The sequence below is a fragment of the Mirounga angustirostris genome, unplaced genomic scaffold (assembly GCF_029215605.1).
Source record: "Mirounga angustirostris isolate CCGP_5_RB_7025 unplaced genomic scaffold, mMirAng1.0.hap1 SCAF_9, whole genome shotgun sequence".
NCBI classification, from domain to species: Eukaryota; Metazoa; Chordata; class Mammalia; order Carnivora; family Phocidae; genus Mirounga; species Mirounga angustirostris.
In genome coordinates, this window is record NW_026991717.1 from 54,189,834 (window position 1) to 54,204,993 (window position 15,160).

The window sequence follows — 15,160 nt, forward strand, 5'->3', positions numbered from 1 at the left end:
TGAGATGGCTCTGAAATGGGTTATATTAACATTGTCAAAGGTAAACAAAGCTGGATGCTAGTTGAAGTGGTAAGGACAGATTTTATTCAGTAATATATTGTTGCAGTAGGGACAAGGGTCCAGGATAAAGTCGACTCAACTTTGACTTGGAGGTGAGCGGGCACTTTATAGGGAGGATGAGGGGGTAGGGAAGGAGGCAAGCAGGGTCTTGGTAGAGTCAGGGAAGTGCAAAATGACAAAAAGCAGGAAGACAGCACAGGTCCATGTGAAATCCATCTGGGTTTGCTAACTGGTGCTTATTGAAGTTAGACTCCTATCCCCCCCCACAGGGGCTGGGAAACAGGCCCATCTTCAAGTGTTGGGTGGAACCAATAGTAAATACCTTTTATCAGCCTTGATTTTTCACAGGCAGTTACTTTAAGGGGAGCCAGGGTCATCCTAGGGTTGTGGCCTTGAGCTGTTAGAGCCTATGTTAGTGTTTGTTCAAGTCTTTATAGGCCAAAGTTGAGGAGTGGTCAACAAGATGGCTTGGAGGAGTGTGGCTAGAGTTTGGTCAAGGAGAGAGTTTTTATCAAGAGCATAAAGTTTCATGTTGACACTTCCTTCTAAGGGTCTTTCCGGTCAGCATTCCTTGAAGGTCTGACCTGACTTCCTTCCTCCTAGAGGCTTGGAGAACTATCACACTAGTGCTCAGCTCATCCCTTGGTCCATAGCAGGCACCCACAAAATGCTTGAGTGGATGTGCAAATGAGCAATATGTGAACAAATCATCTCTTGAGTTTGTCACTTCACTTGGCCAATCTTATCCATTTTTATAGTGATTCTCATTTGCTTCCATTTTTCATGCTGACATTTCCTAGTTTTATCCCCAAATTATTTTTGGGGCTGGAACATCCTATCTATGCACTGACTACGGGTTTCCAAACAATATGTTTGAAATTGGAGACCTGTCAATTGATATACATGGATATCAGCTTATGTTTTAAAAAATATCCATTTGTACTTTAAAATGATGATTTGTGCAGATATTTTTACAGGCACAATTTGTGACCCTTCTAAAAGAGAAATACTGGTCTTTAAAATTGATTATCTGTCACAGGTAATGGCTTACTTTGATGTACATACACGCGAACCCAGGTGTTGAGGCTACTCTGCTGGTGTCTGTATCCATCACAGTGGACCTGTGGTACCTGGCCAGAACCACAGAGCTTTGGGGAAGTGGGAGGCTGAGAAAGCCAGCAGGCTGGGAGGGTGAGTTTCTGAGTATCTAACTGGAAAGTCTAAAACGTGGCTCAAAGGTGGTCAGGCCCCAGTAGCCTCTGGTTACAGGCAAACTAATGTTCTGGCTAACAGTGTAAATGCTGACCCTTATCTGAGAACACACCCTTTGACATAACCTCTGCTTGCAACCAGATCTACTTTAACAAGATCAGAAGTCACATAATTGCACAATGTGATATTTTCAAAAACAAAAGTCATGTTCTCTCCCATCATTTGGGTTCAAATTGTCCTTGGGAGGTCAGTACAGCAAAGGCAGAGATATTTAGAATTTTGCAAAAATTCCTAAGTGCTGACATACAAGCAACAACGTTACTGTTGGCAAAATTCACAAAGATGCAGGAGTATCTGGAGTTTTTCCGAGGCCATCCTCAAGTCTCTAAGGCATATTAAATGCTCAGGCATTACTCATCATTGGGCATAATGAGTGGGTGCAGGGATTCTGGTCACGAGTCTTCTTAGTCACTTAAAAACATGGAGAGGGGTGCCTGGGTGGCTCAGTTGTTAAGCGTCTGCCTTCAGCTCAGGTCATGATCCTGGGGTCCCGGGATCGAGTCCCACATTGGGCTCCCTGCTCGGCGGGAGGCCTGCTTCTCCCTCTCCCACTCCCCCTGCTTGTGTTCCTGCTCTCGCTGTCTCTCTCTGTCAAATAAATAAAATCTTTAAAAAAAAAAAAAAAAAAGGGCGCCTCGGTGGCTCAGTTGGTTAAGCGACTGCCTTCAGCTCAGGTCATGATCCTGGAGTCCCTGGATCGAGTCCCGCATCGGGCTCCCTGCTCGGCAGGGAGCCTGCTTCTGCCTCTGACCCTCCCCCCTCTCATGTGCTCTCTCTCATTCTCTCTGTCTCAAATAAATAAATAAAATCTTTAAAAAAAAATATTAAAAAAAAAACCATGGAGATAGTTTAATCAATATTTCTAGAACTGTGTTGGGGGTGGGGGTGGTGACCTCTCTTGTCATCTGTCATTGAGGATCCCCGAATATGTTTTCCTGGGGCCTTATGAGGGTTAAACTGGGGGAGAATTGGGGCTCCTTGCCAGCTGCTGGTCATCTGAAGATGTCCTCTAGGGAAGGAAACTCCACTTCTTTTAGGGAGGCTGGAGTGAACTTGGATTACACTTTTTGGACATGGACTGAGTTGCCACGATGTTCCTGTTTCCTAGGATAAGCTCTAGGAAAGACCATGTCGTCTTGATTGGCACAACCAGGGACCTGCTCCTAAGACCCTGTATGACCGACACAGACAGAGGGTAAGGAGTTCTCCTCAGGAAGGGAGCCGGCTGAGTATAAGGAGAAAGAGCCTGTCTGCAAGAGCTCCTCGAAGTTTCCAACCCCTCCTGCATCATGCCCAAGGGGCTTAGGTGCTTCAACAGGCTGCTTGGCAGGAGACTGGCTGTGGAGTGAAACCAGCTCAGGTCTGAGGAGCACGTGGGACTGGGAGGTACTAACTGGAGATCTGGGACTTATCTGGTCCACAGATACATTTTGTTCAGGCACGTGGAAGTCTTATAAAATCTGAGCCTTCACATTTAAAAAATTAGGGGGTTCCCATGAATAGCTGGGTTTCTGTTTTCTGAATAATCGGATCTTAGAAGTACCTGAGCTGTATTCCCACATGACAGTAATCAGCCAACTGAAGCTAAGTAGTGGCTACCCTCATGTTTGCCACGCTCGTGACCTGTTTCTCTCGTCCCCATTACTAATGTGAATCCCGAAGACACTTGAGTGTACAATCCTTGGTGAAGTTAAAAAATATCTACTAACACCTTCTATGTATATAATTCTGATGCTGTTGGCTTAGGCTCCTTCAAAGACTCTAGGTGGCGTTCTCACCTGCTGGAGAAAGCAGTTTGTAGACAGGGGCCTGATGCTATTAGGAGGGGAGAGTTGGCCTCACACTGGAGCTGGATTTCCACTGGACTGTTCATTAGTGACCCAGCCCCCTCACCTTTCAAATTCTTGCCATTTTTTTTTTTTTATACCTAGAATGCCATTATCGTTATGAGTTAGGACACGTGTGAAAAGTTACCAATGAGGCTGTTAGGCTCAGGGTTTGCATTTAGAGTAGTCAGGAAGGAGACAATGCCATCGCATCTGTTGGCATTCATCTAATTTATTATATATTTAAAAAAATAATGCACCCTCTAACAAGCTTGATCTGCAAATATGAACGGAAGGTGCAAATTGAAAAATACGTATCTCTAAATATTTTCACATGTAAAGGTTCAGGTGTAATTTTAAAAAGCCTCCCCTTATTGGAATGCATAAAAAAATTACATCTCGCAATCTTCAATCAAATTAAGGTTGGATTACATCAAGTGGCTGTACTAGGTTCATTCAGTTTCTTTCTGGAAATGTGAGTTAGCCTCTAAGAAATATTCAGAGTTTCAGAGCTTTATTATTTATGGCATTGTAAATGTCCTCAGTCATCGGCACATACATTTCTGCTTTGTCATCCAAGAAATATAAGGCATCTTTGATGACTGCAGGGTTAAAGCCCTCCTCCACGAGGGTCACTTTGCGGTGCTTAAAAGTTCCAGTAATCTCAATGGTGTCCTGAAAAACAGCAAACAGTCCACATTGTTGGAGTGTTGTGTAAATAGATGAGGATTCAGGGCAAGGGGCAGAGGTGGGGCCAGAGGGCTGGCAACCCACAGGCATCTCAGGCTCAGGTGGAAGCTGTGAGAGGCAGTTCCGCGTATCAATACCTCCTGTTTACAGAAGCTCCACGGGGCGGGGGAGGGGAGTGGCTTGTTTTCATTCCTCTGGGGCTTTAAAATCACCTGTGGGGCATGAGGGGCTGTGGAGGGTGAAAGGCAGAGCAGAGCTGCTTATTGAGCTCCAGGCGTTACTAGAATATCCTGATTTATGGTGGGGTGGGGCTAGGGATCATCTACACACAGATGATTTTTTTTCTTCAATTGATAGGTAATGGCTGATCTGAGGGTATTTCAATGTTCATGTCTCTCAACCATTCTTGTGGTAAAGCAAATGTCAGTGCTTTATGAACATCAACAGAAATAACCCTGTAACTTCCGCAGTAGCAGGTAATCTAATATTTCTTTTCTCAAGTCTTCAGCTATAGAATCATAGAGCTCATAGTCCAAAAGTGAAGTGTTAAGCTAACCAATGGGTTGATGCTTGTGAAAGAAAAAAAAAAATCCCTTTGATGGTGATAGTTAAGCTTTTGATAGTTCCAAAACAGCTAATGATGCCCAATGAAATTTCACACCCTAGAAAGGTGTAGAACTTCAGTGGATTTTTCCACTCTTTAAAACTGGAAACAACAAACAGGAGGGTCGGAGCATTTCTATTTTAAGTGTCTGTCATGCCTCGTCAAACACAGACTTTGTAAGTTATCTGCTAATACTGCCACGGAGTGAACTGGTCTGTCATTTTAGGGGAAAAGGGATCAGGATTTGGCTTCTGCTAGTTCTATTTCCTGATATTTCTGCTTCCTTGTTGAGCTTCCAGGTCAAGGTTAGTGAAAATATGGCTAATAGGGTCGCCATGGTAAAAGGCAGTTTTTCCCTAAGAGACAGTAGTCTCCAAGAGAGAGGATAATTGAACTCGAGAGCAAGAGTTCTCACCTGTATTCTAAGAAACCGGGGCCTTGCATAAGTGGGCAGGTAATCGGCAACATGGTTAAAGAGTTTCTTTCCATCAAATTCATAGTTTTCCTTCATTTTGATCGCGGCCATGCCAATTCGACCCTCATGACCTAGAAATAAAGTGAGAAAATATTAGATGTGTTGTCCTGTTTATGATGCTTTCCTAGTTCAAAGAAGAGGGGACTGAGAACATTACAACATGGGTTTCTTTTGGATAGTTGGAATTTCTATTTCAGATATATGTTGAAGTTATTCTAAGGTGAATACAACAACAAGAGCTATACACTGATTAAATCTTCTTTCTAAAGATTTATTTATTCACTTTAGAGAGAGAGAGAGAGAGAGAGTGGGGAGGGGCAGAAGGAGAGGGAGAGAGAAACCTCAGCAGACTCCTCATTGAGCTCGGAGCCTGACGCGGGGCTCGATCTCAAGACCGTGAGATCATAACCTCAGCTGGAACCAAGAGTCGGACGCCCAGTGGACTGCACTGCCCAGGGGCCCCCATTAAATCTTTATCATATGCCAGACCCTATACTAAGTGTGTTTTATGGACTACCCCATTTAACCCTCACCACAGCCTTCCGAAGAAGTGGAAATGTTATCTCCACTTTCAGATGAAAAAACCTGGGGCTTAAAGACATTAAGGGATTTGTTCAAGTTCACACAGCAAATAATAGGCAGAGTCAGACAGTGCTTGTAATGGTCATCCTTCTTAGTGGCCTACATGAAAACACCTGAATGGGAGCCAGGTCCCACTTGTGGCTCAGGGAATTTCGTTTTTTGGACTCCCGTGAAAAGTCCTTGCTCTGCTGTCATGAACCACTGGGCTCGGGGTGCAGTGTCAGGTCCGCTGTGCTTGGGCACAAACACCACCTTTGAGACTTACTTATTTAATCAAGATACTTAATAGCTCTGCCTCTCTGCATTCCAGAAAAGCTGTGGGTCAGAAGGGTGACGGGAGGCGCAAGGGTGAGCTGCTGTGGGCCCTCCCGTTGATAAGCTTTATTCCCAAAGAGGCCGTGTCTCCACAGAGACAGCAGATCCAGCAGCTCTTTCCTCCCTGTCAGGCAGCAACGTAAGTGGAGAGGAGTTTAGAACAATTACTATACTGTTTTCTTGTGAGGACAGTGGTAATTAGGTCTTAGTACGTCTTCTACCTGATCCAGCAGACCCAGCGGGAGTCTAGGTCCACTTCCCTGAACTACTTAGCTGTCATCAGAGAGGGGAAGGAGCCATCCTTCGTCACCTGGGCCCCAGCTTTCGAAACCTCTCCCATGGTGATTGTGTGTTTATCTGTGGCTCTAAAGAAGGTAGGAAACAAGAGGAAACATTAAAAGAAAGGAAATGCACCCCTATACAATTTGCCTCTTAGCTGAAGGAGGGAGGAAGGGCACCGGACCCTCTTTCTCTAGGGGTCCCGGGTAGCTCTGTCTTGAGAGCACCCATCTCCGGAATCTCGAATGTCTCAGATAAGCTTCTTTTAGAATCAAGGCAGAGGCTGATGCAACAGAAATCTTGAGCACTGACTGCCTCCCTGCCTCTCGCTCTGACAGAGGCAATGCCCAACTGAGACTCGAATAGTCCTATTGGGTCTCAGGTCTCTGCCCCGGCTCCCAGGGGTTGGTTTAGGGCCAGTTCAGCTCCAGTTTACAGCTGTTCTGGCCAGAGTCTCTCTAGAGCTGCACTGTCCAATGTGGTAGCCACTGGTTACATTTGGCTATTAAAATTAATTATAATACAATCCAATAAAAAATTCCTCAGTTGTACTAGCCACATTTGGAGTGCGTAGCAGCCATGTGGTAGTTATTGGCTACCATACTAGACAGTGCAGACATAGAACATTTTCATCATTGCAGAGAGTTCTATTGAGAACAAAAAGTTCTAGAGAGTAGCTGGGAAGTTCTGGTGTGACACCTAAAAAAATGTCCACTGGACCCAAACTTTGGAGTACCTTCCTGGTCCAAAGCTGAGATGTGGGAAGGTCTTGCCGAGCTCTCTGCTGCTGAGAATCACTCTGGTGGACTGGCTTATTCTAGCTAGCCCTGCCACATTTCTAGGCTGGAATGGGGCTGGCTGTGTGCCTGGCAGTCCAGCCAGCCACAGGCATGGCACTGAGAATCAGACTCTGAAAGCTGAGAGACCCTACTTCTCAGTTCATCTCTAATCTTTCAATGCTGCAAGAATTCTCATAGGACATCCAGCTCCTTTACATGCCCCAGTCGGTGGGGCATTCCCCACCTCAGGAGATAGGCTTTTCTGTCGTCCGTCTCGGGTTCTAGGAGGCGTCTCAGGCTAAATTTTGCTCCCTGGTATTGCACACCTGTCATCTATAATTAAAATGATTTCTTCTCATGACAATACTCATGTGTACATCTGGTAAATAGGTGTTTAGTATTTATGTAGTTGAAATGAATGAGTTCTCTTGACAATCTCAACAGCAGGGCTGGTATTACCCCTAATTTTAGTGATTTGCCCGAAGTCCAATGGCCAGCAGGTACTGGAGCCCAGGACCCGAGGTCAGACCTCAGCACTCCCCACTCTGCTCGCAGAAGCAGATCTGCAGATGAAGGCGTGGTGACCCCACTCTGTGTGATGATTCTGAAACTCATGGGGTGGGCTGAGGTCCAGGACCTGTTTTAAAAGAAGTCTGGACAAAGTCAGCTCCTTTGCAGTTTTTTCTCCTAGCAACTCTACTTGTTTTTATTTGTGATTCCCAGTTCAGAGGCCAAGGGACCATTTCCCAGCTATCAAGCCTGGAACATCTTTTCCCGAGGTGTGCCAAATGCAGTGTGGGACCATGTATCTTGGAGAGATTGGCTTGCCCGAGAGCCCAAGAACAGCTGGGGAGCTGAACCCACAGAAGGAGGCCAGGTTCAGATGTACTGACCTGGCTGATTTACAATGGAATATAAAGCAGACATCAGCCCCTTACTCCCAGGTGGCTGAAAGAGTTGTTTGACTCTCCAGCTGGCAGGCAAAAGGGCTGACAAACTTTGCTCTGGGGTTAAAATTCTGTTCAGTTACTGTATGGGTTTAGGCATAAGGTTTAGACTTAGAATATTCTGTGCGTACCTGGCACAGACACTCCATAAACAGTTACTTCTTGGACAAAATTGACTAGTCCTACTGTATCAGCGACTTCAGTGGTGGCCACATTTTCCCCTTTCCAGCTGGAAGAAAAGGCAAGGTTAGCAGAGGTTACCGGTGGGCCCTGGCCAGGCCGCCATGACAGGGCAGGTGGTATCCCCAGACCTCTGGAGGGTGTCTGCACCCGTTTTCCCATCTCTTTCCCCAAATCCCCACAACTCAGTCATGGGAAGGCATCCTGCTCGGGAAACAAAAGACAAAGGCATAGGACTAAATAATAAAATGTGAAATTCCAATCTCACCACATGAAACACGATACAAAGAATGATGTTGTTCTAATGTCAAAATACAGGTTTGGCCTAAGAAAGGCCCAGGAAATAAAAAATAAGTCTCAATGACTTTTTGTTGTGTTTAGTTCTCTCACTTTTCTTACTAACTTCGGTTGCTATTTAATTCAGTTTAATAGAATTTCGTCCTTGTATTTTAGGGTCTCATGGCAAAGGGAAAGCTTTGAGTAGAAGATATACTTTATGGGCACCTGGGTGGCTCAGTTGGTTAAGCGACTGCCTTCGGCTCAGGTCATGATCCTGGAGTCCCGGGATCGAGTCCCGCATCGGGCTCCTTGCTCCGCAGGGAGCCTGCTTCTCCCTCTGACCCTCCCCCCTCTCATGTGCTCTCTGTCTCTCTCATTCTCTCTGTCTCAGATAAATAAATAAAATCTTTAAAAAAAAAAAAAGATATACTTTATTTGCAGGGAGGTTATAATGTTAGTGCCCAATCAGGTGCTACTTGTCCACTTAATAAAGAGTTAAGTTTTGGGCGCCTGGGTGGCTCAGTCGGTTAAGCGACTGCCTTCGGCTCAGGTCATGATCCTGGAGTCCCAGGATTGAGTCCCGCATCGGGCTCCCTGCTCGGCAGGGAGTCTGCTTCTCCCTCTGACCCTCCTCCCTCTCATGCTCTCTGTCTCTCATTCTCTCTGTCTCAAATAAATAAATAAAATCTTTAAAAAAAAAAGAGTTAAGTTTTGTCTTACATTTAAAAATTCTTTAGATCAACATGAAGTTGGCATAAAATCACGGGATGGATCCTGAGTCCTGGAATACTAGAGATGGAAGGATCACTGGGACCCTCATTTCGTGGGGGAAGGAATGGGTTGAGAAAGGCTACCTGCCTTGCGAACACAGCTGGTCCGGAGTAGAGGTGAGCTTAGGAGCTTGGTTCTCCTCATTCACATTCTTGCTCTTCCTACTGCAGCCAGACAGCTTCCATCCCTTCCTCATCCATTCATGCAAAAAGTAATCATGTGTGTTAAGCACTGTGCTCGGTGCTGGGAGTGAACCAGCAGACACAGGGCCTGGCCTCAGGGAGCTTACATAGGAAGGAAGCTGATTAAACCAAAATGTCATGAGGCTGGAGGACCATGCTGCAGTTAGGAATTAGTTTCATGGTCTTATTGTAATGACTTTCATTTATTTATTTATTTATTTATTTATTTATTTATTTATTTATTAAAGATTTTATTTATTTATTTGACAGAGACAGCGAGAGCAGGAACACAAGCAGGGGGAGTGGGAGAGGGAGAAGCAGGCTTCCTGCTGAGCCGGGAGCCCGATGTGGGACTCGATCCCAGGACCCTGGGATCATGACCTGAGCCGAAGGCAGTTGCTTAACCAACTGAGCCACCCAGGTGCCCTGTAATGACTTTCAAACTTCATGGTGCTGACTCGGGTTTCTGTGGGAAGCCACCTGGTTAGGGCTGGAGCGTGGGAGGGAAGGAAACAGGCGGGGTTCAGAACCCTTCACCTCCTCTTCAGCTAGATCAGCTCCACATTAGCTTACATTTGATTTTATTTGAAGAAAGGCCCCATGATTGGAAACAGTGTGAAAATTCCTGGCTGTCCTACGAGTGTCTGGTAATAACTGAGGATAAATGAGAGAAATTGGATGGACTATTAGGCTCCAAAAATCGGGCACAGGTTTTCTGCCTTTTTCTCATCTGGTGTTGCTCAAGCAAGTTATCTGTCTGTGCACTGCAGAGTGACACTTCCTGTGTTTTGTTCCTTATTTTCTGGGAATACAGAAGGTCGACCTGACACGCCAAAAGATAGAAGGAAATAGAGCATCGTAGCCAAAGTAGGATGCAATTCCAATTTAGGAGTCAGCCAAATTGTGCATGTGTTTGTTTTTTGGCTCAGTAATTCAAAGAAACCAACCGGAAAGTATCTCCAACTCGGTCATGAAAGTAGATGAAATTTTCATGGTCAATCAGTAAGAGATCGCCACTGTTGAAATAGAGGTCTCCTTTCTTAAAGACGTCTCTCAGTTTTTTCTTCTCTGTCTGAGTAGTTCCTCCAGCATAACCACTAAAGGGCGTAAGTTGTGTGATTCTGCAAATGAGGAGTCCAACCTCACCTAAGACAGAAGAAAGTAAATTGTCATTTTATGTGCAAGCAGTAGGCAAATTTTATGATTAACATTCTCTTAAAACTGTTGCCATACACTCAAAAATGGACATCTTCACACATGGCCCTTAAACCTGCTACAAATACCATTTTTAATTTATTTTAATTTGTTTTATTTTATTTTTTTTCAAATACCATTTTTAACCTTACAGGGGCTGGTACTAAGCCTATCTTCAACAATGAAAAAATTAAAGACGGACTTTTTTTATAATTAAAATACCCTCAGAAAAATGTAGTGCAATGTTGTTCAAGTTGCATTTTCAGTTACCTTTATTAGAAATCATTTACAGAGCTGATCTCATTTTCTATGTACAGTGGCAACATTCAGATGCTTATCATTTCAATAATTTGCATATATTATTAGGAATCAGTTTTTGAACTTACAATGGAAGATATTTTCTCCTTTACCTCAACCTTTAATTTTCCACAACCTAATACAACTCACAAGTGAAATATCCCCATCATTCCATCTTAATTTTACAGCATTTCCAAGACATAAACTTATAAAATTCTCTTTCAATCTGTTTTGATTGACCAATGCACAGATTTTCCAAATTCTAGATCTTGAAGCTCCATATATATTTGTTCTGCAAGTGGATCTTAAAATTCTCTGAAAAGCGACCATGTTCAAAATAATTTTTATCTCATTTTACAGAAGATATGCATATCCCTCATATGCATAACCCTAAGTCCTGCCAATGGACATTGCCCCAGTTATTAAATTAACCCTGGGCTGAAATTAGCATATGTGTTTTTTTTTTTTCAGACTACTCCCAGATTTTCAAATTTGTAATAAAGTTGAAACTCATTGGTTTTCCTATGCCTTTCTGAGCTCTTATAACTGGGTTTTGATCACATTTCATATTAAAGTGGCTAACCCATGGCTTAAAAAAATAAAATCTAAATAACACCAAACTAAGAAAATTCTTTTAAAAACCTATCCTTCCCTGCCATATATATTTAAGTGTGTGAAGCCTGGCTTTAACAGGGGGTTTTGGAACATGTAGGGTATGCCTAGAGTGAGAGTGACAGGTCATGAGAATTTTCCCTTAGCAACTTTGCTTTTTTCAATCCTTGATAGAAACATGAAAAAATGCCTAGCTTTGGAGCAAAATAACACAATGCTAAGAAGTGGTGAATGCTAAAGAACAAAAAAACAAAGACACCCCAAAAAACAACCAACCAAACCAAACAACTATTGCCATACAATCCACTGGCAACACGCTGGCTGTAAGAAGTGTCACTTTCCATGCCCATGTACATGTGTATCCATACACATCAGATACACACATATAGACACTGTACACACGAAATAATTCTATGTGGCCACGCATTTGTAATTCTAAAAATGCTAGTATTTTACTGAATAATGATTTACACATAGCATTAGACAAATGCACAGTATGTTAAGCTTGAAGGTAAAGATCTAAAGCAAACTGTATTTTGCAACCGTACTTACATATTCCTTTCCACAAAATACCCCATAGTCAGGAAGTTGTTAAGCTAGGTTTCAAAGTATAATTATGTTACATGTAGTGGTAAATTAGTACCTTTTGGAATTTCTGTAACTATTTCTGAGGGTACTTAAATAAATCTCTTTTATTCCCCCACTCTAAAAAATTTTACCACGTATTCATTTTAACAATGATATGTTAGTTCTTAATAGTCACTTGATAAAGGTAAGAAAAAACCCAGGTTAACTGAACAAAACTCTCCCGTACCTTTGGGAACTCTGATGCAATATCCATTTCCATCTCGCACAGGCTCATCTTTCTCCACATCATATTTAATCAGATCGTAAGATATGACTTTCTAGCAAAATGAAAATATATCATTTTATTTTATTTATTTTTAAAGATTTTATTTATTTGAGGGAGGTTAGAGGGAGAGAGCGCGCGCGCACGAGCACAAGCATGGGGAGGGGCAGAGGCAGAGGGAGAAGCAGGTTCCCTGCTGAGGAGGAAGCTGGACACAGGGCTCATCCCAGGACTCCGGGATCATGACCTGAGCTGAAGGCAGACACTTAGCTGACTGAGCCACCCAGACACCCCAAAATATATTGTTTTAAATACAAATTTCTTCACCTTTTCCTTTTTATTGTGGTATAGCATACATTAAGTACAAAAAGTGCATATATCTTAAATGCCCAGCTTGATAAAATGACATACAGACACATCCATGTCACTACCACCCAGACCAAGAGATAAAACATTTCCAAATATTGTCAAAAGTCTCCTCTTGCCCCTTTCTGTCAAATCCACCGCTATTCTTTTTTTTTTTAATAAGACTTTCTTGTGAAGTCTTCTTGACTTTATTTTTTTTTTTAAAGATTTTATTTATTTATTTGTCAGAGAGACAGAACACAAGCAGGGGGAGAGGCAGGCAGAGGGAGAAGCAGGCTCCCCGCTGAGCAAGGAGCCCGATGTGGAACTCGATCCCAGGACCCTGGGATCATGCCCTGAGCCGAAGGCAGCCGCTTAACCGACTGAGTCAACCAGGCATCCCAAATCCACCGCTATTCTAACTTATCACCATCAATTAGTCTTACACTTCAAATAAATGAGATAAGGGGATGAAGTATGTGTCTTTGTGTTGCTGTTTTCCCGCTGTATAATGTCTGTTACTCGTCTAGCCATGCTAATGGCTTTTTTCCCAATAGTTCATTTTTTATTGCCATGGAATTTTCCTTGTATGAATATACCACAATTGATCTATCCTCCCGTTAACTGGCATTTGGACTGTTTTTAGTTTTAGACTTTGACAAATGATGCTGTTATGAACACTCTCATACATGTGTTTTGGTAGACATGTCACAAGTGGGTTTTAAAAACCCGTATGCCAGTGTTAGAAGTTTCATGTTTCCACACATTTTCCAATATATTTAAGGCTCAGTGGTATAATTATTTCATGCCTGTGGCTATAAAATGATTAATTTTATATTTCACATACACATTTCAAAGGCATAAGAATTTCAATTTATGTAGTTCGGTAAGAGTAATAAGTATATTTTTTCTCTACTAATATACTCTTATTTTCTCTACTAAATAGGACGGTATTTGGAAGTAAATTATTAGCCAGGAAGACTGTGTCCATTTCAAGTTTATATTTAAGTCTCTATGATAAGTTAACCAATCAGATGCTTTAATCATAGCAGATGACCATTACAATCAAGTAGCATTCATAGTCAGCCACTGTTAGATCTTGTTTATTTGCAAAGGTGTAAAAAATTTGGGGGTGCTAACGCTTCTTTCCACATCAGTTGCAGGGGCATCTTCTTCCTTTTTTTCAGTTAAAAAAATATCTTCTTGTTTAAAGCCGAAAAACGGACAATAAAACATGGTGATCAACCACTGAGAAGCCAAGAACTAGTAGTATATGGCACCCACTTTTAAGGTCCTCAGGTCTGGTTGAAAACAAATGTTTCCTTGCCTCTCGTCTTTTTCAGGTCAATAGCAATGACATAGACATCTCGTACCATGTCCCAATCAACTCAGCTTCCTATCCTTTCTTGTTCTGAGCTGCATTCGACCCGGGTCCCCGAGGTTCGGGCTGCTGCAGGTTGAACTGAAGCTAGCTAGAGAAGACTGACCTTATCGGGTGCAGCTGCAGTGGGGAGTCAGAAATGGATTCGCAGCCCTGTAAGCAGTGCTGCCCGGTAGAATTTTCTGCGATGATGGAAATGTTCTACCTCTGTACTGCCCAACACGGTAGTCATGAAACACACGTGGCTACCGAGCATGTGAAATATGGCTAGCGTGAATGAAGAACTGAATTAAAAATGTCATTCATATCATTTAAGTTGAAATGGTCACATGTAGCTAGCGGCCGCTGCGCCGGATGGCACAGGTGTGGAGGACGATGGCGGGACCTGCGTCACATAGGTGTGGCTGTCAGTGTCCCAGAGGTTCCTGGGGCTTGAGAAGGCCTTGAAATAAGGCTACAGTGTGAGGAATGGGATGATAATAAGCATTACAGCTAATAATTACTCACGGCTATTATATGCCAGGCATTGGGTTATATCCTCTAAGGATTTTTTTCCCCAAGTTATTAATTCTTTCAATAACCCTTCCCCCTTATTATAAATACAGAGTTTGGGCCAGGCACACGAGGCTCTACATTTTCTCTTTTTAGCTCCGTTTTACAAACAATGAAATGGTGGCCTAAGGAACACAAGTGACTTGCTCGAGGTCACCCAGCTGGTATGCAAGGTGCTGAGAGTTGATTTCTCAGGGCAGATCTCTTATGTGCACAAACTGCTGTCCTTTGTACTCTGCCCATCAGTCCCCAGGGACACATGCTGCGGGGGAGCTCTGGTGTGACTGTTCAGGGCCAGGCAGGAGGGGCTGCCAGATGCATAGTGCCTGCAGGGACTCCTCAAGCCAGTGGAGGCTCAGCCTTCGCTAAATATTCCTGGGATGGTTGAAAAACAGGGGGTCACCCAGAAGACTGACTGCTCAAACACAAAAAAGGCGGAGAGACTGTCTGGAGAGCCCGGGGCCATTAAATGCCTGTGAGGGAACAGAGACTGCTATGTGAGCTGGCTGAAAAATAAGAACTATCTTTCTGGTGGAGTGATCAGGCAAATTCAAATGTCTGTGAGATCCCAGAGCTGCCGCGCAGTCCAGTTCTCTTGAAGGTCTAAACGCAAACGGTGGTTCCTAACCCTGGCGGCACAGCTTTCGAAAAACACCGATGTGGGTGCCCTGTCTCAGAACCATGGGAC

At 43.4% G+C, this 15,160-nt stretch overlaps 1 protein-coding gene across 2 annotated transcripts in view; it reads right to left on the reverse strand.

Moving 5' to 3' along the window:
* Positions 1-3,046: 3,046 nt before the first annotated feature.
* SLC27A2 (solute carrier family 27 member 2) overlaps positions 3,047-15,160 on the reverse strand; it is a 41,713-nt gene continuing 29,599 nt past the window's right edge. The window contains exons 6-10 of one of the 2 annotated variants that reach the window (XM_045900102.3): positions 12,159-12,249; positions 10,189-10,387; positions 7,961-8,058; positions 4,868-4,998; positions 3,047-3,833 (exon numbers count right to left, since the gene is read on the reverse strand). In XM_045900102.3, coding sequence (XP_045756058.1) covers positions 3,657-3,833; positions 4,868-4,998; positions 7,961-8,058; positions 10,189-10,387; positions 12,159-12,249 — 696 coding nt within the window. In that variant the 3' untranslated portion in view covers positions 3,047-3,656. Of the gene's footprint in view, positions 3,834-4,867; positions 6,190-7,960; positions 8,059-10,188; positions 10,388-12,158; positions 12,250-15,160 lie in introns of those variants that run through there. The other variant, XM_045900103.3, reaches the window with a different exon arrangement.